The 24,392-nt window shown below is 44.0% G+C and overlaps 2 protein-coding genes across 6 annotated transcripts; one reads left to right on the forward strand and one right to left on the reverse strand.

Moving 5' to 3' along the window:
- Window positions 1–956: 956 nt before the first annotated feature.
- On the reverse strand, window positions 957–23,250 carry LOC108091215 (protein sevenless). Of its 5 annotated transcripts, XM_017190313.2 has the most exons (14): window positions 23,182–23,233; window positions 22,857–22,972; window positions 19,865–20,685; window positions 14,355–14,429; window positions 13,006–13,071; window positions 12,455–12,871; window positions 11,886–12,125; window positions 11,248–11,576; window positions 8,162–10,760; window positions 5,305–7,318; window positions 4,238–4,515; window positions 3,981–4,175; window positions 2,088–2,533; window positions 957–1,406 (listed from the first exon to the last, which is right to left on the reverse strand). In XM_017190313.2, exons 3-14 carry the CDS (start codon window positions 20,558–20,560, stop codon window positions 1,073–1,075), a joined length of 7,689 nt encoding a protein of 2,562 aa, XP_017045802.1. In that variant the 5' UTR covers window positions 20,561–20,685; window positions 22,857–22,972; window positions 23,182–23,233; the 3' UTR covers window positions 957–1,072. The 5 variants fall into 5 exon arrangements, with proteins under 5 accessions (XP_017045802.1, XP_017045804.1, XP_017045803.1 ...); XM_017190315.1 differs by lacking the exon at window positions 22,857–22,972 and having other exon boundaries at window positions 23,157–23,250; XM_017190314.1 differs by lacking the exon at window positions 22,857–22,972 and having other exon boundaries at window positions 23,182–23,248.
- LOC108091216 lies at window positions 2,970–3,885 on the forward strand. The gene is made up of 2 exons (XM_017190316.2): window positions 2,970–3,544; window positions 3,602–3,885. The coding sequence occupies exon 1, from the start codon at window positions 3,096–3,098 to the stop codon at window positions 3,483–3,485; it is 390 nt and encodes a 129-aa protein (XP_017045805.1). The 5' UTR covers window positions 2,970–3,095; the 3' UTR covers window positions 3,486–3,544; window positions 3,602–3,885.
- Window positions 23,251–24,392: the final 1,142 nt, after the last annotated feature.

Consider the following 24,392-nt stretch of genomic DNA (forward strand, 5'->3'; position numbering starts at 1 on the left):
GAAAAGTTTGTCAAAACATTTGACAAATCTGCATGTTTGTAAGCTCGTGGGTGTGGGTGTGTGTGTGTTGGGTGTGCGTGTGCATGTGGGAGTCACTGTGGGGCGGTGGTGTGCGTGCGTGCGTGCAAGGGAGAAAGTTTTCGAGGGGGCTTTCTTTTTTTGCTGAACTGGCGGTGGTGGCTCCTTCACCTGCGCTGATTAGTTAAAGGTCGACCTTCAGGATTCGGTTCCTCAACTCAGCTCTATTTATAGCCGAAGGGCCATAGGGCATAGCCCATAGACCCCTGAAACCCCGAAGCCCACCCACGGAATCCCTATTCCGTAGTATCGCCAAACTTTTGCACCAACCAACAACGCTCACATTTAATTTGATTGTGTTTTTCCCCAGAAAAAGCCGCGCGGAAAGGGAGCACAAAGGAAAATGATGGAAATAAAAGCCGCCGAAGCAAACTTTTCTGGGCAACTCACATTAAAAACTCGGCAAATTCAATAAAATTAAGCATGGTCTTGAGTGGAATTAGATTCGGAATTACAATGCGAACGAGCTCTGAAAAAAGGCTGACCCTCTGAATATGTGACTTCGTAAAAGTTGCTTTTTGGGTGTGCAAATATACTCGTAAAAACAACAGTCGTTGCTTACTTGTAGTTTAAGAATTTTCTACAACAAATTAATAGTTTAACAAGCTTCACGAATTTGAATTACCACCTATTTGATTACGTATCATATCATATTCTAGACAAATCATACCAATAAATAACTTAATTTGTTCACACAAGAAAATATTGATTTTTTTAATAAATAAAAGAGGATTTGCAAAATATATAACTTTTTTAAACGTGCACTCGCTATTAAATCTAAAATCCATAAACCTACAATATCATTTGTCGTAATTATATACACATGCAAAGATAAAAAAGGATCTTAAAAGCCTTGGAAAAAAATCAAAAAATACAAATTGCGATTCCTCATGGACTATTTTATATTTTATTACACAAGTAGAAATTAATGTTAGGCTTAGATTAATGGAAAGCTAGTTTGAGACGTCATTTGTGAAGGGTGAGGGACTGTCCCTCAAAGTCGGGAGACGCCCTCGTTGGCATAGAGTTGTTTTTCCTTCAGCGAAGGGGATTCGCCACCGCCGCTCACTTCCCGCAGCGAGAGATTCTCGGACTCCAGGAGTCCCTTCTCCTTATCCTTCTCCTTCTCCTTTTCCTTCTCCTCCTTCAGCTGCCCATCGAACCGCACCTTGAACTCCGGCTTGGAGATTCCTCCGGAGTCCACCGGACTGGAGGCCATCTGACTCCGCCGGAGATCCGTGCTGATGGCGTGCAGATTGTTGTAGCACCGCCGGAAACTGGGCCGCTCCCACGGGTCCGTTCGCCAACAAAGCAGGAGAAGTGAGTACCTGGGGTTCGAAAATACAGCAAACAAATTAAGCTCGGCATTATGAAAACACTAAATGAAATCCCTAATATATCGAATATGTGCTGGTCGGATAACTAATCGGGTTATTGTTATATAATTTATATGTAATTGCTAAACTCATTTCTTAGTTATTTGGGTTTGCGCTTATAATGGAAATACAAATTGCCGGAAAAGTTAAATATCTAAAGGTCCTAGCAGTCCTTGAAAGCCTTAATCAATCATTCTGTAAAGCAAACAATTTCTTGAGTTAAATTTTGTATGGGAAATCATTTGATTTGATGGATGCGATTTTTAGCCTTACGACCTATTCACAACTGAAATGAAATATTGGATGTTACTTAAGGAAACTTTAGAAAACATTTATAAATTAGTGAATTAAGATTTAAAAGAAATAACATTTTAGCAATAATGCAAACAATTAATTTGGTAACATACATAAAACTGTGCAAAATGATGATTGCCGAATTGATGTTAATTGCATTAATTAATCTAATATCATTTGGTGTTTTATTGCATTTAGGTATCAGTTCTCACTCTCAAATCTATTTGATAACCATTAGTATCGAATCGTTACTAAACTTGACACTAACTGTAGCTTGAATTAAATCCTCATCTTACTGGGGCTTCGCACCGGAACAAATGTTTTACGGATTCAACTTACAGCTTTTCGGGGCACATGGGCGGCTGCTGGAGGCGTCCGCCCTCCTTGACGTGGGTGAGCACCTCGAAGTTGTTCCTGGCCGCGTAGGGCTGCTGGCCGAGGGTGAGGATCTCCCAGCAGAGGACCCCGAAGGCCCACACGTCCGACTGCGTGGTGAAGAGTCCGTCGACGAGGCTCTCCGGAGACATCCACCTCACCGGGAGCAGCCCCTCGCCCTCCTTGCGGTAGTAGTCGCTCTTGTAGATGTCCCTCGCCAATCCGAAGTCCCCGATCTTAACCGTTCGCCGCCTGTCCGCTCCGCCCGATGACTCCGTGACCAGGCAGTTCCGGCAGGCCAGATCCCGGTGCACGAAGTGCATGTCCTCCAGGTAGCTGCACCCATTCGCCACGTCGATGCACATGGCCAGGAGTTCGGAGAGCGAGAGTCCCGCCGCGGGCTGCTGTTCCTGCAAGGCGGATAAAGCCCCATTGGTTTCGAGATACATTTTACGAACATTCCGAAATGATTCTTAATTAAATAAAAATGTAAGGAAATCCCAACCCAATTAAACTTCTTATCTGTAATGATTTGTTTGTAAACTAATATTTTAAAGGAAGCCACAGATGAGATGAATGTAATAACACTAAAATAAAATTTCTTTGAATTATTTTTAACTATCGGGTTCCAACATATAAATTTCCAAATAACCAATCGAAATATTTCGAAATTTTCAAATTGGATTTTCTTCTTTCTTTCGCTATATTCACTCAATAAAATGATTTTCCTAAAACTATATGCATTCGCTTTAGTTTGATAGGGCCGATATTTGATTCAGAGTCTATATAAAGAAATAAAGAAAGAATTTTAATTTTCATGTCAAAGACATTCGCAGTAGCCTTTGCGATTTCCTTTATTTTATACAAGTGTCACAGAAATGTCATAAAAGCATTCAAAACTGGAAAGCAGAGCGAATCAAAGCAGGATAATTCATAAAAATAAAATCAAGTATAAAATATATCAACAACACCATGAGCAGTGAAATTCCTTTGCCATCGCAAACAGATGACAACAACAGGATCTCTGGCTTGGATGTTCACATGATGACCGAATTTTGGTTTTCCGGCATAAAGCCGGGCAACAATTTCAGAGGTCAACTACTGCAGCGCTGTCGCATCAACAATATAGGAGGATTTATTGTGTACAACAACGAAGGAAGAGCCTTAGGCAAAATGTACGGCAAGCGAAAGGACTTGAACGAGTTGAAGGACTGGATTTGGAACGGTTGCATTCCGATACCTTTTTGCAAGCGAGCCACCTTCTCCAAGAACGCGTTGTGCACCGAAGCGGTGATACCTCCTTTCCAGGAAAGATTTATAAGCAAAACCCTGAAGGAGTATTTCGACAATGATTCGGAATAAGCAATGACTACTGGGATAATGGAATCATAGACTACACAATTGGATCCGGCTTTAACACGGTTCCAAAATAAAATGCCCAAATGCTTGGTCGCTATTTCATTAATTTCTTCTTTCAGAACAAAAAGTTAAATACAAAGCCAATGGCTTCTGGCCAGCAAAACTTGTGTCATCAATAGAACCCATAATCCAATAAAAAAAAGGCTTACATTTGCACAATTCCTGATTTTTTTTGGTTAGAGCCTGTCCTTCCGATGGACAGTCATATAACATTTTTAATTATCTACCTATGTATGATATATATACAAGTTTTCCCTCTACCGAATTAATCCACAGGGATTGTACATATTGACCTACATGTGTGCCTTGCCAGTTTTGCCAAAAGCAAGATTTTAGGCTTAGTAAGTCAAATCGAAGAATGCATTTGTGTTCTGATTATTTCATGGTAAACCAATTTAGGGCCAGCAAAAATCCCAGAATACAGGTTATTGAAAATACCTGAGTGCTGGTGTTCCGAGCGTTGCGGAGGTAGCTGAGCAGGTCGCCGGCCTCCATGTGCTCCATGATCAGGGAGATGGACTCCGTGTCGAAGCAGATTCCCACCAGGCAGACGATGTTCTCGTGCTTGAAGTTGCTCATCAGCTGCGCTTCCTGCAGCAACTCGGCGAATTCGCTGGCTCCTTTCCGCAAGCTCTGAGGATTGAAAGGGTTCCAATAATCCATTGCGGATGCCCCACTTCACAGGAGTGACTCACCTTGATGGCCACTCGCTGGGGCTCCCCGGAGTCCTCCGTCTGCAACTGACCCTCGTACACCTCGCCGAAGGCTCCGCTGCCCAGGAACCTCAGCAGCTTCAGCTGGCTCCAGTTTATCTGGGGCAGCAGGGCGATGTCCGCGTCACTTAGTGTGGTGGAGAAGGCCCGGTTCCGGGCAGCCATCAGCTGCTGTTGCGTCTGCAGAGTGGACAGGTTGCTCCAGATGCTGGGACGGCTCTGCTGGAGCAGCTTCTTGGCCCGCAGCCGTCGCTTCTGAACTGCTCGAAATAAAAAAATCGAAGCTTGAATATCTTATAACTTGGGTGAATACTCAAAAACTCTTCACTATAGTAATAACTGAAAAATTAAACTGTTGAAACTAAATGTAATGAAAAGCAGTCGGTTGAAACAATCTTCTTGTGGATAAGCACAGAAATTACACTTTTAAACTTCGATTAATTTTTTATAAAAAAAACCAACGAAAGCCGGAAAATATGAATTTTCTTTAATTTTTGAAGAGCTGTTTTTAAATTACACAATACCTGTACAAACTTGTATTTTAAATATTAATGGTACAAATAAAACTTTACAAACTCTGTTCTGATAAAACAAAAGTCAAGCAGCATTTTGGATCCTCAACCTCAGAATATAACTTTATCTAATTTCTCTGTAATCTATATGCGATACTTATATGTTCCTTTTTCCTATTTCGATTTTTTTTTTTTAATTTTTCCGACGTTTAATAAACTATGAGGAATATTGAAAATTTAAAAAAAAATATACGACTGACTTTATTCAACCTGAACTACTTTCAAAATGCCACGTTGTATTCCAATTGCTGTTTTTAGAATTTTAGAATAGGCAAAATGCAAGCTCTACTAAATAGAAATAATAGATTCCACACTAAAGTTAAGTGCAATTGATTTGAACTGAGATGCTAGTAAGTATAACTAACACAAGTACAAATTTTGAAAATCTAAACTAAAGTCGAAACGATCCTCCTTCCTTCAGAACAGTTTTACTTCCATATAACTTATATTTCGACAGACCAGCAGATGATTCCTTACCTTTCCGCACAAGGACGAGCGCCAGGACGCAGCTGGAGACGATGGCCGCCGGGGCGATGATGGCCAGGACGAGGGAGCCGCGCTTCTCCGGCGAAACGAAGGGCTCCGCCACGCGCTCGCTCTCCTCGCTGTAGGGACCCCATCCGTGCTCCAGGCTCCTTGCCCGCACCCGGAAGAGGAGCAGCCGACTGGAATGGAGGCTCCGCACAATGCAGCTCAGCTCGGTGGTGTTGCAGAAGTCCAGCCACTGGTCCTCCACCACCGCCGGCTCCTCGGCCCACGGCAGCTCCATCAGGGATCCGCTAGCCCTCCGCCTCCTTCTCCTCCTCCGGCGGATGTTGCTCCTCGCCTGCAGAGCCTCCAGGTTGTAGAGAGCAATGGGTGCCCCGTTCCCGCGGGCCGGTGTCCATGTGACCCGGAACACCTCCTCGGCGATGTGCTCCAGCTGCGGCCTGCCCGGCTGGCCGGGAGCATCGCCCAGGGTTTCGTACACCTCGGCGGCGCCGTGGTACAGTGGAGCTCCCGGCGTGGCCGCGTATCCCAGGAGCAGCCGGCACTGGTAGCGGGTGCGCGGCTGCAGCGGCTCCAGCACCATCCGCGTGTGGTTCCCGGCCACATTGCGACGCAGCTGCTCCCCCGGCGAGCGGCACTCCAGCTGCAGCGAACCGAGCGGATCCGGCGTGCCCGCCCAGGTGAGACTCAGCGAGTAGGGTCCCAGCTCGAGAAGCTGCAGCTCCGGCAGCTCGGCGAAGCTGCGCACGTGCACCCGTCCGCTGCTGTTGCTCTTGGTGGGCGTGGCATGGGCCCGCACCCACAGGAGGTAGCCGGATCCGGGCTTCACTCCGGTGAGCCGGTGGCTTCCGGCCGCCTCGATGCGCCGCTCCTGCGGCTGCTGCTCCCGCTGGACGCCCTCCTCCTGCTCGCCGTCCGACTCCCGCTGCCAGTGGAGCGTGTAGTAGACTCCCTCGCTGCGCAGCTGCTCCGGCGGCAGCCAGCTGACCTCCAGTTCGCGGGGACTCAGCACGCGGACGCTGAAGTTCCGCGGGGCGGAGGGCGTGGCGGGGGCGGTGCGGAACTCCAGAGGAGGCGGGATCAGGACGGGCAGCCCCAGCTTCCTTTGGTAGTAGCTGCTCAGGCTGCTCTTCAAGCGATACTTGGTGAAGGGCAGCAGGTCGGTCATGTTGAGGGATTCCCCGGCAGAGAGCACCCACTGGGCCAGAGGCAGTTCGTCCTGCTCCTGGGCCAGGGTGAGGTTCAGCTGGTAGCGCCCACCCGGAACAGGCAGCGCACAATCCTCGGAGGCCTGGACCAAAGGCAACTGGAGCTGGCAGCTCCGCTCCTCGCAGTCAACGGTGGGCAGTTGGGACTCATCCGCCGCCGGCGGAAGGAGCAGGCAGCTCCTGGGCGGATAGGCCTGGTAGTTGTGCGCCAGCAGCAGACGCACCTCCTCCGGCTCCAGCTCCACCGTGTACTCCAGCTGCTGGCGCCGGCGGCCAAAGGCACGGATGCTCCAGTTGTGCTGGGTGTACAGGTAGCCGGAATCCTGGGCCAGCGAATCCTCGCCCAGCGATCCCAGCTGGGTCCTCAAGGCACTGGTCGTGCACAGCTGGCGGGCCACGTCGTAGACGCACAGTTTGCCCTGCTGGTCCACCAGGTTGAGCGTCTCCGCTCCGGGCTCCAGGCTCCCGGCGTGCAGGCGAACCAGAGGCTGGAGGGTGGTGAACTCCAGGGCGGCGCCATCGGTGAGGTTCCTGCCCCGCAGGGATCCGTTCCGCGGTGCTCCCTGCTCGAATTCCAGCCAGACGAGAGCTCCCGCTTGGGGTAGGGCCACCAGATCACGGAGGAGGCGACCCCTCGCCGTGCTCCACACGCGCTCTCCTTGCAGGATCTTCCCCTCGAAGCGGCACAGGTCCAGCCGGTGGATCACCGCCGAGGTGGCCGCCGGAGGCACGGCAGCATCCAGCTCCGCCCAGTAGACCATCCGCTGGATCCAGTCGACGGCCAGGGCCAGCACCTGTGGAGGATCGGAGGAGAAGTTGTTTACTGGACGAGCCACTACAGAACCTTGTGTGATTACGAATCCATAGGAGAAGAGCAGAAGATCAAAACACCAAACAACGAAAACATAACGGTAACACATGTTTTTTCTCTTCCATTGTGTACACCGAAAAAAAATAGAGAACGTATGTATGTAAATACTACATTTTGCGTTTATGAACGCGAAGAATATTAATTAAGGGAAGCCTTTCTGCATTATTACCATAAGCTGTATTACTTCACAACGAACAACAAAATGGTATTCATCTTTAAAATTTTTTAAAAACAAGTTTTGCATTTGCTACTAAAATGCCTAACAGAGAATAATTTGGTGAAAGCTCTAACCGAATTTTTAAGGTGGACACGTGCGTTTCTGGGAAGTGCAGAATGCGAATAGAGACGAAAAACGGAAATCGGAAATATTTTCTAACTGTGAAATGGTGCGTATACGTACTCGTAAACAAGATCGACGGCAACAAAAGTAATAGTAAACAAAAAGTACAGTCGAATCCCGATAATTCGTACCCCGCTAAATCGAAAATCGCGATAATTCGTAAAAAATTCTGTTCCCTTGAAAAAATCTCGATAAATCGAATTCCCGTCTAATTCGTAAAAAAAAGTGATCCCCTTGCCATTTCGAATTATCGGGACTCGACTGTAGCTGTAAACAAGCTAATGCATGTAAAATTGTCCGTCAAGTTTATAAGAAAATTAAAAACAACATAAACAAAATAATCAAAATAATCAAATAAAATATAAATAATTCAAATACAAAAAAGAAAAGAAAAAAAGAAAGATATGTATGTATGTATGTATTTACCTCTGCCCGCATCCTGGCCAGCTTGGCGGGCGCCGTGCCCGGGACGTGGGTGAGCAGCTCGACGTGCTCGTTGACCCAGAGAAGCCGCCGCTCGCTCTCGATGGCCGCCAAATGCTCGACGGGACTGGCGGTGTGCACCAGCCGGCGGCGACTGCGCGTGTCCAGGTCGAGTTCGCCGATGAACTCCGCGTTGGCGTAGAGCAGTCGCGGCACCGCCTGCACTTCCGGCGCCACGTGGAGGGCGTGGCTGGCGGCACCGGCCGGCGCACCCGTGGCGGCCACTCGTGCCTCCACCTGGAAGCGGTAGGTGCGGTCCGGCTGCAGCCGCTCCACGCGTGCCTCCAAGGCGCTCTGGTTGCGCCGCAGCTCCGACTGGAGTTCCGAGCCCAGCCAGCAGCTGATGTGGTACTCCAGCGCCTGCTCCTGCTCGGGGGCATCCCAGCGGAGCAGGGCGCTCACATTCAAGCCGCCGAGGGCGCTGGCCATCCGCTCCACGAAGACGCGCAGGCGGCGCGGCTGCGAAGGTGCCGCCGCAGGAGTGGTCAGCTGGACGCGGGTGGTGGCTCCAGTGCGCCAGGCGGTGCGCGGCGTGATGCTGATCCTCAGCCGGAGCTGCGCCTGCGGGAGCTGGGTGAGTCGGGCGAAGGGGGTGCTCAGCTCGAGGGTTTGCAGCCGCTGGCCGAATTCGAGGAGCAGGCGGTACGAGACGCTCTGGTTGCCGCCGGCCGTCGATGGCTGCCAGCGCACGTGGAAGTCGTCCCAGTGGCCATCGTCCAATCGCACGGAGTCGGGAGCAACGGCTAATGGAGCCACATCCGGATCTGGAGGCGGCACTGGTTGCGGATCGAGGAGCTGGAGGGCGGAAGCGGGAGCCACTTCCTTGGGAGCGGGTAACTCCATCACATCCTGCGGCGCTGCCAGGCGGAGCAACCTCGCGCGACTGCCACTCCTTTCCAGCCAGAGCAGTGCGCCCAGCGGTCGGAGGAGCTGCAGGCTGTGCGGCACCACCGGGAGACCCTTGTTCGCCTTGTGGAGCAGCTGTGGTGCCTCCCCGCCCTCGGAGAAGGAGGAGCGGTAGAGGCGCAGCTCGGCTGCCCCCACCACCAGCCAGTAGAGCTGCTCCTGCTGGGTGTCCAGCGCGAAGGAGGTGATGCTGCCCTCCAGTCCATCGACGCGGTAGAGGGTGACCTGCTCCTCCGGCGAGGGTCCATGTCGCTTCAGCTGCGACCCCGTCGAGTAGTAGAGGTGCCCCTGCCGGGGATCCAGCGCCAGGGAGCGGGCCTCGAAGACGGGCAGCAGTTCCCGGCGACCCGACCAGGGATCCATGCGCACCACGCAGCTCCTGGCCAGATCCGTCCAGTAGATCCTCGCCCCGCGCCAATCGTACGCCACCGCGCCCACATGGCTGATGGGCTCCGTCCAGGGGCAGCTTCCCCCGCCGTGGCCCAGTTGGATGCAGTGCAGCATTCCCCGTCCGCCCACGTAGTAACCCACACTGCCATTAACCATGGCCAGCGGTCCGGGAAGTGCTTCCAGCTGCTTTACCTCCTTCTCCTGGAGGAGAAGGCCTCCCAGCTCGTCGGTGAGGAGGAGGTCACCCCGCCCGCTGGACCAGCGAAGGCGGTGCGGACCGAGTGGCCAGGTGCGGGCGGCGAGCGGGTTCGTCCAATCCCCCGGAGATCCGTCAGCGTGGATGGCCCGCACGCGCAGCTGGTAGGGATTGTCCGGCTGGAGGCGCTGCAGGCCGAAGAAGGGTCCGCGGATGTTGCGGATGCTGAAGGCGCTCTGGCTGGCCACATCGAGCACCTCCAGCTCGTAGCTCCAGTTGCGGGCGGCGTCCGCGGATTGGTAAGGATTGCGCTCCGGTTCCCGCCAGGAGATCTCCGCCGCCTGGGATCCCAGCAGTGCCCTCAGCTCCTGGGGCCTGCCAGCGGCACTGGTGAGTGGTTGGCCATCGGCCACCAGGAGGATCAGCGCCCAGCAGTCGGGCAGGTGGCGCAGTGGCCACGAGGCGCTGGCTCCCTGGCCACCGGAGTTCGGTTCCACCAGGATCAGCTGGCTGGCGGAGGGGAGCAGCAGGTGGCGGCCAAGCAGGGCGAAGGTTCGCCAGGCGGAGGATCCACTGGGATTCTGTGGCAGAGGAAGGGGCTGCCTGAATCCCCCATCGTAACTCAGCTCCAGGAAGCGATCCTCCTGGGGAAGCATCAGTCGGATGAGGAAGTTCTGCGGACGAACTGTAAACCATCCAGGCTGCCTGATCTTCACCAGGCGATAGCGCAGGCGACCGTGCAGATCCTGGCGCCACAGGGACTCCTCGTTCCTCCAGAAGAGCCAGCCGTTCAGAGCGTCCACCTCCAGCTGCTCCACTGGCAGATCCAGCGGCTCCCCCGCCTCCTCGGCCGATCCTCCCTCCAAGTCGGTGCTGATGATCTGGAACCTCTGCAGGGCTCCATCCAGCGACTCCATGGCGAAGTACAGTCGGTGGCGCAGCCAGTCGAAGCTCAGCCTTCTGGGTGTCCACCCTCTGATGGTCAGGTTTCCCAGCTCCAGAGACACTTTCTCCGCGGGACTTACCATCTGTCCCGACTCGAACTTCAAACTAAAAGGAAAGGATAACCCTTTGATTACTAAATGTATACTACATCCTGATTAGATTTTAGAACAAAAAGAATTTATAAATTTGAATATTTAAGAAATAATATTTATAATTTGTTCCAGTTTTTATGGCACTTAAAAAAACAATTTCTCGTTTCTGCATATTGTTTTACTTCATTAGGATATAATGTTTCAACCCAATAAGTGATACTCTGGCACAAAGGATTAAAGTAGAACAAGAAAGTAACATACTAAATTAGTTACCCAATATCAAACACTTTGTTATCTCTTCATTTTTTAAACAATAAAACATATTATTATTTAAAGTATTAAAGTATCATGTTTAAATGATACATTTATGGAAGCAAAAAGTTCAGTGCTTTTGTAAGAAAAGAAATTTCATAAAATAGATAAAGTATATCCCTAATCACTCACAAATTCGCCATGGATAGTTATTGTTATAGGAAACTGTGTAATCCAGTAATGCTCACCTGCGCAACTCGCCGTGGACGTTGAGCAGCCACAACCGCTGCTCCTGCTGCGACCAGGCCACGTCAGCCAGCTCCTCCTGCGACTGGTAGATCATGGAGCTCTCGCCGGCTGGCTCCAGGGACTGCCACATCACAGCCCTCCGACCGGCCAGCAGGACTCCCTCGGTCAGATCCTTCACCGGCTTCTCGTTCCGGGAGGCGAGTGTGGCCACAAAGCCCTTGGCCGCAGGACCCTCGCCCTGCTTGTTGATCATCGTCAGCTCGAGGGTGAAGTTGGTCCCCGGTTCCAGCTGGGCAAATATGAAGCTTCCTCGCCCCGCTGGAACCAGCTAACGTCAAAAGAAACGCAAAATTATTTTTTAGTTTAATAATTTATAACATTATCTTGTATATAGTTTTCATTGATATAAAAAAGAGTTATTTAACAGATTTTACGATTGGTTAATTAATTATTTTGATGAAAAGTCAATGGTTTAAAGTTTCTTTAAAAGAAAACACTATCACTATTTCATTTTTATAATTTTACAAGGCAAACTCCTTGATTTTTACACCATTTCAACTTATAGAAATCTTAGTGCTTTGCTCAAATTATCATCAATCATTGCTTTACTTTATGAATTTGTAAAAGCTTCACCCACCTGCTCGGTTGAGCGGTTTCCCTTGGCGGAGCTCAGTCGCAGGCGGTATCCTTCGACGGGTCCGTTGGTGAATCGGCCCGGATGCCAATGGACTGCCAGGTGGCTGTCGTCCAAGCCCAGTAAGTGCTCGATCACAGGAGCCGAAATGGGCGCCCCTTCAGGGGGAGTTTGGTAGGCGGGCGTGGCCGGGGAGTAGAGTACTTCGTCACTATTCTCGCCAAAGGGCAACTCAAAGCGGAACTGCAATGGAATTAATATTATGATATAATGGTATGCAGAAATACTGTCTGTGAGTTGTCCTGCCAGTTCAAATTTTAGATTCGAAATCTAATTAGCACAAACACAAATTACAAAGCTCACGAAGATCTTGACCATGCTATGCAGTTAGAACTCGTTGGGAATTATAGCGCAACAGAAGCATTAAAACATGAAATTTCAGACTTGGAGTTGGACTTGTTAGGCTTAAAATTCAATAAGATCATTACTTGTACATATTCGACTTGTAATTGTTTGTTAGTGGCTTATAAGAAAGGGTATGTGACTTCATTATGATCCCGAGCTAGGCTTACCCTGTACTGAGTGTAGGGTACGAGGGTCTCCAGTATCTCGCACACGTAGTACTCGTTGCAATCGTAGTCCGCGAGGTTGAACCAGGCGCTGCCAGAGGATTCCTGGTCGGGATCCGACTCCTGCTCCCGCTCCTGCTCCTGCTCCTGCTCCAGGTCCTGATCCCCTCCGTGGTGGTCCACGAACTGGTACTGGATGTTGAAGGGCCGGCTGGCGAGGTAGTGCTCCGGGAAGTGCATCGCCCAGCGGATGGTGAGCGGCGTGGTCTGGCCATCGGCACGGGGAGCTCGCTCCAGCTGCGGCTGGGTCCGCTCCACCAGTCCGCTGATGGCCATCCGCTGCAGGTGCCAGTAGTCCCGCTGGGCCATCTCGCAGGCGCCGATGCAGGGCAGGTCGAATGGGTAGAACTGCAGCGACAACTGCGGGCGGCCAGAAGGAAAACAACAACGAGGTCAGATTGGATATGGATCGGAGGATCATTGGTGGGTGGGTAAGGTGGGTCAGTTTGGGTGATTTGTGGAGTTCGGGAGTTCGGGAGGACACTGGGACTTACGCAGGCCTCCTGGCAGGGTTCCAGCTCCTTCAGGGCGCGATACCACTGGGCACAGCCCTTGGTGCACTGCGAAGACAGAATAAAGAAAGCAGGATGAGAACTCCACCACTCACATCTCATTGATTTTGTAATAACCTTGATAATCCTAAATAAGAAAGACTAAGGTAGAATAAAATCTATGTATTCAAAATAAAATATATTTTATTTATTTTATTCTTTTGAAATGGATTCTATTAAGATTCAACAGAACACATCCAACTATATTTTACAAAGATTCTATAAGCCGGACTTCCAAGCAAATTAGTTTCAAGAAGATTCACAAAATATTTCATAAATTCATAAAAGATTTCTTACATTAAAACCTATTTATTGCTTTTATTCACAATGTAAAGGTTAATTAATTATTGAAAAGGGCTTCGAACTTTATTGTTGCTATGAATTTTTAATGGTGATGACTTTTCGATTTTTGCAAATGTGAATGGCTGTTTATACGACCTGTAAAAACAGGCCCTTCAACGGCATTTCAACAAACAGGTTTCTGTTGTCAATCGAGTTAATGTAAAATGCATGGGTCAATATAAAAGGGCAACAACTTGAAAAGTTTTAATGTAATTGTTGTATTACATTAGCAATAAGAAGAATAAGATTTTAATTTGTGATTCATTAAAGCCCGTAACTTATCGATTCATGATTTTTATAATTTTAATATATTCCAAAATGAAATTAAAACTAAATTTAGATTTTCGGTTAAATAAAACCTATAACTTAGTATTTCGTGTTTATTATAATTCTGAAAAATGTAAAAGAAAGAAAATTAAAGGCTTACGTAAATCCCCCTGCAATTGTGTGTTCTTGTACTATACGTATATAAACGTACATAAAAATAAGTTAAAAAAACATGACCCAATCAATGGAATATTGTATTGCGATTATATTTCTCGACTATGTTGCGTGAACTAAATTCATACATGTATGTTCCGAACGCCAGTAGTCATTTCAAAGTCAAACTCTACAAATCTTAGTCCGAAACAGTTCAGTCTGCTAGCAATTCTATAGCTTCACAGCTCATGAAATTGACCGTAAATCACCGTAAATTACCCCCACTGGTTGGGCCATGAACCTGCTGAGCAACAGGGGGGAAAAGGATCCCAGAAGCAGGCAAAGGACGACCCAAAGGGAGCGCCTGAGGATCCTGTTCGATGGCTTCCTCAGTTGCCTGGAGAAGGAGAACGACTGGCAGCGCATAATGCACTTTGAGTTCGTGTCCAATTGATCTTGGCTTTGGTAACAAGACTCCTTGGCCAGCAGCGTGAAAAGCAGTATCGAGTTGCCTCGACTTACGTACTTACTCGTGTTTTGTAGCACTTCTCACTGTTGTCCGCCTTCTCGCACTGAATCCCGAACTCGTCCAGAAACAGATCCTCCTGCAACAAGAAAAGAATACAAAAATGTGAAAGCAATTAGTGTATTGTCCCCTCTTTTTTTTTTTGGCCCTTGGGAACGGAAGTTGTGGTAAGTTTGTGTGGGAAAAAGCCAAGTGACCACATCAAAAACAACAAAAACGAGGCCAATATCGACGCGAATTCTGTGCCAATGCCAATGGCTCAATTATTGCGATCAATTATCATTGGGGAGCAGGGAAAGACTTCGGCATTCGAGCACAACATAAATACACTCTATTAAAAGTGCTTTGTTTGCACACACATAAATATTAACATAAATATAAATATCGTTTTCGCATCGAAATGAGATTTCCGAGAACCGCTTGTGCCGCATAAATTTGATAGAAACAAGTTTGCCACGTGAGTCTTCTTTGGCCAAACAGCCGAAGATCTGAAATCCATTTGCATACCCTGGACTTTGGCCAACCAAGGGTTAAACTACCGGCTCTAAACGGGGTCATCCATGCGAAACTTGAAATAAACTAGCCTTATCACGAGACATTAGGCAACATTTCAAGAAGCTCAAGCATTTAGTGTAAAATAAAGCTCGAATACTTAAATATGTAAAGCAAAATGAACTTTGAGCATGGGTATGCAAAATGCGGCATTAATTAATCCAACAACCTTACAATATTCTTTAGTAACAATCAACTATAATATTAAATACTACAACTTTAGTGATGTTAGTAATTTGTCAGTTGTAAATAATTAATAGCTTGAACATATGTATGCAAAACCATTTATTATTTAATTTATTATTTATTATTATTTATTTATTATTTTTTAATGTCATAATACTTCTATAAATATATTTAGAAATTTAATCCGTAATCTTTGTTGACATTCCAATGAATCATTCATTTAAATTAAATTTAAATTATATTTAAATTAAATTTAAATTATAATACATTGGAATGTCAACAAAGTTTATTCATTATACGAGTATGAAATGGTTAATTTAACCATATTTGAAGCCAGCTTTTTCCATCCCTCATAAAGTGAGCTTTAATGGTTCGTGTTAAAGAAAATAAGTACTTATTTCAACCTTTTTCAGTAAAATACACAATCCTTTGCGTTACTCCCAAAAAAAGTGTATAAAAAGTACTTAAAATACAATTTAGCGCATTTGGAGCTGCCCTCTGCACCAATTACAAACTCCTTAAAATGGCCAACTTTGTTAATTGTGTTGCCTTGGCTTTCTAAATGGACTAGTAATTACGAAGGGATTTCCCCTCATGCACACGGATTTTCCACATCCACACAAACACCACACACACACAAACACACACTCACAAAAAGAGTATTTTTCTGGTGTTTGTGCTTTCCTTTTCGCACACGCGTCAATTTAATTTAGAATTCTACGTAATATTTTATTAATTTAGCTTGATTGGCTTTTTCACAAACAGAAATAGCTCTTAAGAGCGCACAGCTCTCCCCTTCTCATACACTCAGAAAAAAAGAATGAGAGGCGAAATAAAGCCCGAGGAGAAGACGAAGGTTTGAGCCTGAAGCTCGAGACTAATTGGCATTGGGGGTTTTCATGTCGTCATTGCTCATCTTTTGTTGTACAATTTCTATTACATTAACTTGGAAACCGACCCACACACACACACTAACTCACACACACTTGAAAGGCATGGGGGTGGGGTAGGGGGGTGAAGGGGGAAGGCCGCCAGACTGGGTTGGTGTGTTATTGACACCATTATTGTGTCATTGTTGTTGCTGCCTTCAGAATCTGGGAAAGCGAGCCAAAGAAAATACCGTACACTTGCCGTCCAGACGGCCACTCACAGCACCGCTCAAAATTATAGCACCATCAAAATAAAGGAAATTAAATAAAAAACTTGAACGGTGTTTTAACTATATACAGGAAATTAAATATTTACACTTTAGTAAACATATATTAAGAAAAACCTCTTCAAATTACTGGCTGCTGTATCTTGTTTCACTTGGTATTTTTTAACTTTTCAGTATAAAGCAAACAACAGAGCTTAATATTTGTAAATAAGCTTAAGAGAGGCTTTAAAACTTCGTTTGCTACCATCTCGAATTGGCTCAATTTTTTATACCCTTGCAGACCTAGCTTCCTTTCTTGTTTTAAATTTGTATTAGCTCCAAATGATCCAAAATGTTTAAACATGAAAGCAAATAATTTTAAAAATATATAATAGAATATTTGCCCAAAAAAAATTGAACTTTACAATCTGAGATAATCATTACGCTGGTTATGTTTTTTTTCTAATTAATTTTTGTTTTTATTAAAAAGAGTAATAGTAGTTGTTGTAGTGAAAGAAGTCTAGTAGTTTACAGCGAACGTTTTGCAATTATCAATATTTCCGCAAAAAATAAAATTGATACTTCCAAATTTATATAGAAATCTTATTTAATATGCCGCAATTGTAGGACTGTCTACATACATACATGCATACATACATATATACTCGTTCATATAAATTGACTAAACATTTTGCTCACTCCCGATTCAAGCAAGGCAAAACATCTTAATAAAATTTCTTTTGTTGGCATCGCCTTTCTAGGTTATGCGAAATCCAGTTACTGGTTGAACATTTAGGTTTGGTCTAGTTTCTACCAGGGATAAGTGACCTGATTAAATGGTTGGAAGGGTTTTAATAACAAAAATATGGTATTTAATACAGTTTGTTTCGGTTATCTACGTATATGGAAACTAGATATACAAAAACTATACAAAACATTAAGCTAGAAAAACACCTATTAATAAACAACCAAATTGCAGTACACTTTTCTATTTTTCCTGAGTTTTGTTTAGATGCGAGTATTATATAACCTTAAACAACATTCGATTGCTGGCTGATATTGAAAAATAAACAATAAAATCTGTATATTTGAACGCGTTTGAGCATTAAGTTCTAGCCTATGCGCCGGCAATCCCTTCCCACAATTTCAAGAGCAATATCGCTCAGTTATCATTAATTTTAATTGACGGCGGCGGCGTGGGGTTTGTGTTACTGGAGTGTCGAATTGCGGATTACTCCAGTGGCACTTCCCTAATGAACGGAGTGCAAGTCAAGCCACTGATTAACATGCAGCTTACTCCTGTTAGACCCTCTCCGATAATATAGTAATTACCGTCCGCACATTTGCACATCGGAATTCGAGTATATACTATACATGGTCGGTGCAGAAATGCTGACGCACTCCCACGCAGACACACAATTACATTTGCCCATGCAAAATCAGTAAATAAAACGCTTTGCTGGGCAAAATACCGTCGAACTTCAAGTAATTACTATCCCAACCACAGCCTTTTAATATGCGAAGTAATCCTGCGCAATTTTGTAACAGCTCATCACATTTTTCTGAGCTCTAATATTTACAAAGGCATAAGGAAAATATGTTATAAGCATTTGCCAAAAATGAATTATTAATTAATGAATTAATAATAAATTACATTAAATAACACTTTACTTTTCTTTGGAAAGCAGTAAATTACTATCACAAATTAAAACATTTAATGTGAACTGAAACTCTCAACATTTTTATAGCAGCTCATCGCATATTTCTGAGCTTGGATTTTTACAAAGGTGTTAAAAAAAACTTTTAAATAGATTGAATAAACTCTAGGAAATTATTGTATAAACAAAAACTAGGAAATGGTAAGCTAAATGGAATTAACTCATTAAAAATATGAATTATTGATTATACTATTTCAATTCCATTCACAACTAATTTATTATAATTGAAACATAATAATTCTTCTGGTCAATAAAATTGCAATCAAAACGCCTCAACATAAACAAGGCTTTTTGTTTATAAACAAATCAAGTAAACACACACAAATGAATTTTTAAAATCAAAAAAATCAGCACCACGACAAATCTAATAACATTAATACCCATTTTTAATTGAAGAACCAGCTTTGTGGGAAACATAAAACTGGCAAAGTTACAAAGTGCACAACTCGTGTTTCACATTTCAACCTCTGCACTCAAATAGCTGCAATTAAAATGTGAACAAAATGCGCCAAATAAACGAAAAGACCGCGTCGGGCGCTTGCATAATTAAAAACATTTTTAATTAAGGACTTAACTAAAAGCGCATTAATGGAGGGTGAAGAGGGAAACGCTGAAATATAGAATTGAACTAAATTAAATATTGGCACAGGGGTACAGTGGTGGGGGTCGGGGTGCCGAAAGCCAGAGTCGGATGAAACCCACCCACTCAGTATGCAAATTGCAATCAAGCCGAGGAGTCGAGGAACCGAACGGAGGTAACCCAAATAATGGCGAAGATTCTAATCCCGATCCGGTTGGGATGAGCCAGTTGGGCTGGCTTTGCCCGGCAAATTGAAATGTCAGCTCCGGAGAGGCGTTTCAACCAACCAAGCAACCAACCCACACTGGTAATCACCGAGTTGACGATCTTCAATTACACATATCATTTAATTAGCCTTTGCAACTCGGCGTTTCTGCGTGCGAGTGAGCGATTAACGGCCCCTGAATACTGAAAACTCGGGAAATTCATTCAGTAAACAAAATCGAGCCGGTAAATGTCTAAATTTCTGTTAATTTATAGGTTGCAGCTTCGTGATGGGGTAACATGCCCTCTTTATTTTATTTGTTTCCTGATTAAATCGGTGACATATGCAAAACTTGAAGTAATCATTCCTTTCTTTGGTGACGGATGATGTATTTTCTATGCAAATTTCACCTTTATCGGGCAACTTATTTTGAAAAAAATTAATAATGAATTAATGACTCAATCTTCGTTGAGTGGTGAGACGATTAACCATAATCTTAGCTCTTTTTCTTTTTTTGTTTGTTCTCATTTTGTTACATGTTTTAATTGAACTTAACTTAAAACCTGCCGCCACATGTCAATGACTTTTTAAGCCAATCCGGTTTTTGCTGCTATTTAATTTAATTACTTATAGAATTAGGAATTAGTCCAAACAAAAATACATTTTTGACTATTTATTAACTGAATGTTTTATATTTGTTTCGTGTGTGTTTCAACGAGTTTTGCTTCTGTATAAAAAAGAGAATTCCAATTTATTTTATTCACTAAATCCGGTTATAAAGGCAGCCTGGTGTTTGCTCCTTTATTATTTAGTTAGTCATTTAAACTATATTAAACGATAGTTAATAAGACCAACTTGAATAAAATATTGGGATTAAACTGTTTGTTGTATATTCTAGTTGCTTACATGTTGTAATATAAATATTAAAGACAAACAAATCAGGCATTAAAAAAATTGTGAAATCTTTTTCTAATTTTTAAGACAACTGCATGAAATGTCTGTTGCTAGAGCTCAGTAAAAAATTTAGCAAATATCATTGATTTGAGAGGCATCTTTTAATCAAACTTTGTTTCTTTTTTGACGAATACAATCCCACTTGATAGCTTCGGATATAGTAATAGAGTAATCCCCCACTCACCTCCACAATGCACCGCTGGACACAATCCCTGGTGACCCGTTCGAGGACGACCCGCTCGTCGATGCCGCGATGCTCCTCCGGCGGATTAGCGGGGGGAGGAGGGAGTTCCGCCATGCGAGGTCCACTGCTGATGGCCACGCCCTCGACGACGCTGGGCGGGGAGGCGGCGGCGTGCTTGTGCCAAATGGCCACCTTCTCAACCACATCGCTGTCCAACTTGGGTCGCAGCAAGCCAAGCTGATCCTTGATCGCAGGCTCGGGACTCTGGGGCACCGAGTAGTTGGCCGAGCGGCAGACATCGCAGCAGATGGAGAGCAGGATCAGCAGGAGGAGATTCACGATCAGGAGTGTGGAGATGCCACCGTGTCCATCCTGGCCGCTGGTCAACTGGCGACCCAAGCGAGCCAACTGCTGGCGGAGATCGAAGGAGCCGCTCTGCTGGTGGACCACGATCTTTCCAGGTGACCCTGATCCCGAAGAGGAGGAGGAAGAGGGGAAAGAGGAGGAGGAGGAGGGGGAGGTGGCGCTATTGGATGCCTGCTGATTTATGTGCGTCGTGGACATCTTGGTGTTCACATTCACAGCGATCTTCACATTGAAGCTGATGTTCAATCTCCTCGTGGGAGTGGAACTCCTCTGCTGTTTGCTCTGCTCCTCCGGCTGCTGATCCACATTTTGGTGCCAAAACATGGTCATCGGAGCGGGAAGCAAACGCGACCTTCACCCGAGTTTTTTTTGCTTCTAATTTCTATCGTTCGCTCGGTTTTTGTTGGTTCTTTGGTCGTATTTACATTTTGCGCCGCATTTGATCGCAACTGAAACTGAAACAAACAGAACCAAAATCAGAAATTAAAACAGAAAAAATTAGGAATTAGGCAAAACACACACAAAATAAAATTCAAACCTCAAAGTCAAAAAACCAATTCAATGGGCAATGTGAAGTGTGCGAGTTAATTTCCATGTTATGTAAATTCGCAAAATCCAGAACAAGAAAGTCACTGGAGAAAAGTCGAGTCCTATTTTCTAATACTCTACCATATTATGTTTTCAATTCGTAGCATAACTCCAATGTTAGATATAAATGGGAAATAGTCTTTAGTTTTTGTACTTCAAAAATTGTGAAATATTTAAAACTTAGCTTTTGCAAAAATATTGGGAGTAAAACATTTTTTAAAACACCTGTATGTATTTTCTAATAAATGAATTTTAATGTAGCTTATATTTAAATTGCTGTTGATTTCTTTACATATTCAACAATTTAGAAAAGTATTAGAAAAATGTAATTAAATTAGCTAACAAAAATAACAAAATAGTTAATTCAATTTCAGCTTACTCTAATATGTTCCGCTTTTCCTGATTTTAAGTCCCTTAATGTCTTACAACCATTTGAAAATGCAAAAATATATCAATGATTACCATTTTCATTGTTTAAATGGACTTGTAAGTCATCAGGCGGTAATTTGTTAATTTCAAACACAGCTGCACAGATGCATGAACCTATAACTCACTAATAATCTGCTGTATAATTAGTATTCGCAATGTGCATTTTGTTCTGCCTTTTTAAAGTGCACTATGAAATTTGTCAAACGCCCGAACCGAACTAATTTTAGGTCTACAAAGTATTACATTATTATTATTGTAACTACATAGTATTACAACTAATTATTAACCATCATTGAATATAACAAATGACGTCTAATGAATACATTTGTACTAATTTATTATTTAAGTCATACATATATTCTAAATGATTTGTATAATTTGACAGCGATATAAATTGAATGTTGATCAACGAAGATTTTTAAGTTTCGTAAACATTTACAACACAAGAAACCATAAGCTTTATGAACATAATGCTTTATGTTTGGATAATGCGCCAAGCAAACTTGAATCTATTTGAAACAGTGGAGCTTCAAAGTAAATACATTTCCAAGTGAATATACCCCCTTGAAAAAAGTTAGATAAATTGCAAACAACTCATTACACATGCGACAGCTCAAAGGTTCATTGAACATTATCAGCGAGATATACATACATATATATTATCTGTAAAATAAAACCAAAATCCAAGTGGCAATCCCGGTAACCTCGAACTGTGTCAGCAGTATCATTCCCTCCCCCAAAATCCAAAATCCAAAATCCAAAATCCACCCAACTGCCAGTTTTAATGTGAAAAGGACATGGCCGTGGTCCAATTAATATGGAGTCTGCATTATCAGCTGGCCGAGCGACAAGTTTCAATTAACGTGGCGTAATGCATGGCCAATAAGTCACGCCCCCCCCAACCGACGCCGCCCACAACATCAACAATAACCCTAACAACAACAACAACAATAACAAGTACAAGTACAGCATCATAAACCAAAAACAACAATAACAAGAATAACAAGGCATAACAAATTTATCCTCATTAAGATGCAAACACACTGAGCGAATGGATGGATGGATAAATGGATGGATGGATGGATAGATGGATGGATGGATGGATGGATGGATGGATGGATGGTTGGTTGGTTGGATGGAGAATAATCGAGCGAGGAGAGTCTCTTTCAAAAACGGAAATCCCTTTAGCAGCAAGTTCAGAGCAACAAGCATACAAAAACTACATAATTAATTGCACTTTAATTTCATATTTGCCAGGAACAACAACAAAAAGCGCACTGAAAACGAAAATGAAAATGTTAATTAAATCGCTAGCCGGCCAAAGGAAAAAAAAAAAACCAAATAAATTGAAATTAAAATTGAATAAACCGCGCGAAATAGTGGAAACATGAAAGATCACACCGGATTAATTGCATCAAAGTTATTCAGAGAATTTATGCAAATGCCGAACAGCGCTTTGCATTAATTAGTCCAAGGGGAAGAGGAAGGTTTCAATGGGGTTATTGGGTAGTATTAATGGATAATATGTCCACCGACCGCTGGAAGTCAAAGAGTCAGCGGAGAAAAGTGGAGTTGGAGTTGGAAACTCCGGCCCTAAACTCTCACCCACATTTTGCTCGGCTCGGTTGTTAAAGTTGTTAAGCGCAGTTGACGCGGTTTAATTCAATTTATTGTTGATTTGAGCAGCTTAATTGCATTTTATTGTTGCAGCAGTTGATTCAACAGCTACTTCACACGCACACAGCGAACACGGTACAAAAAATAAATAAAATAAAATACGATTAGCCAGCTCGAGTGTGACATTAAAATGTATCCAAATTTCATACAATCTTATCGAGCTGAAGCGATGCAGACTGATCTCGATCTCGAGTGGATCTTCTATAAGTGAATATAAGTATTTCAGAAATACCCGAGAGAACCGGAGCGCAACTCACTCGGCGAAATGTCGCAGAAATCTGGAATTACGAGCGATACGGGCAATTCGAACTGCGCAGTGGCGCGATCGGAGCAGAACTGATTTGCCGGCGAGCTCTGGGTTTTTAACCAAGCCCCATGCCCCAAGTCCAAGTCCAACCCCCAGTCCGAGAATCGGAAACCGAGTACAACCGAGTCCGAGTCCGAGTCCGATACCGAGACCGATACCGATACCAACCCGAAACAGAATAGAAACTGAAACCGAAACCGAAACCAAAACCGAGACGAGCTCAAAAAACCAACCGAATTCATTGATGATCTTCGGCGCTCTTTTTTTTATTGGTGACGGAGCCGCGATGACGTCACGGGCAACCCCTAACTTTTGGATACTGGATCCGCATGGGATTACACTCTTTTTTCCCCGGGTCAAAGCTCAACAACGCAGATGATAGATCAATTGCTCTTTTAACAACGTTATCCAAAAGATTGTATTATAACATATTCTGTTACAACTTTTATTTGTATCTTTTAAACGTTAAAACACCAAGGTAACCCCTTAGCTGAATCTGGTTTTAATTGCCTTTTTTTATTTTCTTTCGCTCAAAAGCTCATCAAATTATGCTAATCAACACATTGTCCCTAAATCAAAATTATCCAGTGTGTTTTGTATTCCATTTTAAATTAAGCTCAGGGCTTTCTAAGTATTTCGTAAATCTACTAACTTGAGTCTTCATGAATCCCTTATTTTACTGTATGGAAAAAAACTAAATAATTCTAATTATCGATCAAATCTTTAACTAATAGCAAGGTCAACCCCAAAACAAAGCCTGGTTAAAATGTTACCCCTGCATTTAATAATAATTTCCAGAAAATTTTCGAATTATTTTTAACACACGATCTAAATTAATATAAAATTTTGTATGTTTCCATTTCAATTTTATTTGTGGTCCATTATCAGTTACCTTTCGAAATTAATTAGGTTTTAATCTATAATTTAAAGTGGATTTAAAAATTACTTATCTCCTCATATCTTACTTCCCAATTTAAAGTCTTAACTAACAATCTAGGGTAACCTTTAAACTTTGTTTAATTAATTTTCGGGTCAATATTATATGAATTTATAAGATCCACATTTTAAATCATAAGCTTAAAAACAAATAATAACAATAATTTTTACTCTCTTTAACGTGTTCTTTTTATTAATATTAAAAGAACATAGATGACGCCTGTC

This window comes from Drosophila ficusphila, unplaced genomic scaffold (genome assembly GCF_018152265.1).
Source record: "Drosophila ficusphila isolate 14025-0441.05 unplaced genomic scaffold, ASM1815226v1 contig_198, whole genome shotgun sequence".
Taxonomy (NCBI): Eukaryota; Metazoa; Arthropoda; class Insecta; order Diptera; family Drosophilidae; genus Drosophila; species Drosophila ficusphila.

Excerpts from the sequence above, each read along its gene's own strand:
- LOC108091216 (XM_017190316.2), top strand. The coding sequence starts at position 3,096 with ATGAGCAGTGAAATTCCTTTGCCATCGCAAACAGATGACAACAACAGG.
- LOC108091215 (XM_017190315.1), bottom strand. The coding sequence starts at position 20,560 with ATGACCATGTTTTGGCACCAAAATGTGGATCAGCAGCCGGAGGAGCAG. Across the intron at positions 12,872-13,005 it reads AACCCTGCCAGGAGGCCTGC|TTGTCGCTGCAGTTCTACCC; the intron begins GTAAGTCCCAGT and ends GGCCGCCCGCAG. Across the intron at positions 7,319-8,161 it reads TGGCCAGGATGCGGGCAGAG|GTGCTGGCCCTGGCCGTCGA; the intron begins GTAAATACATAC and ends GATCCTCCACAG.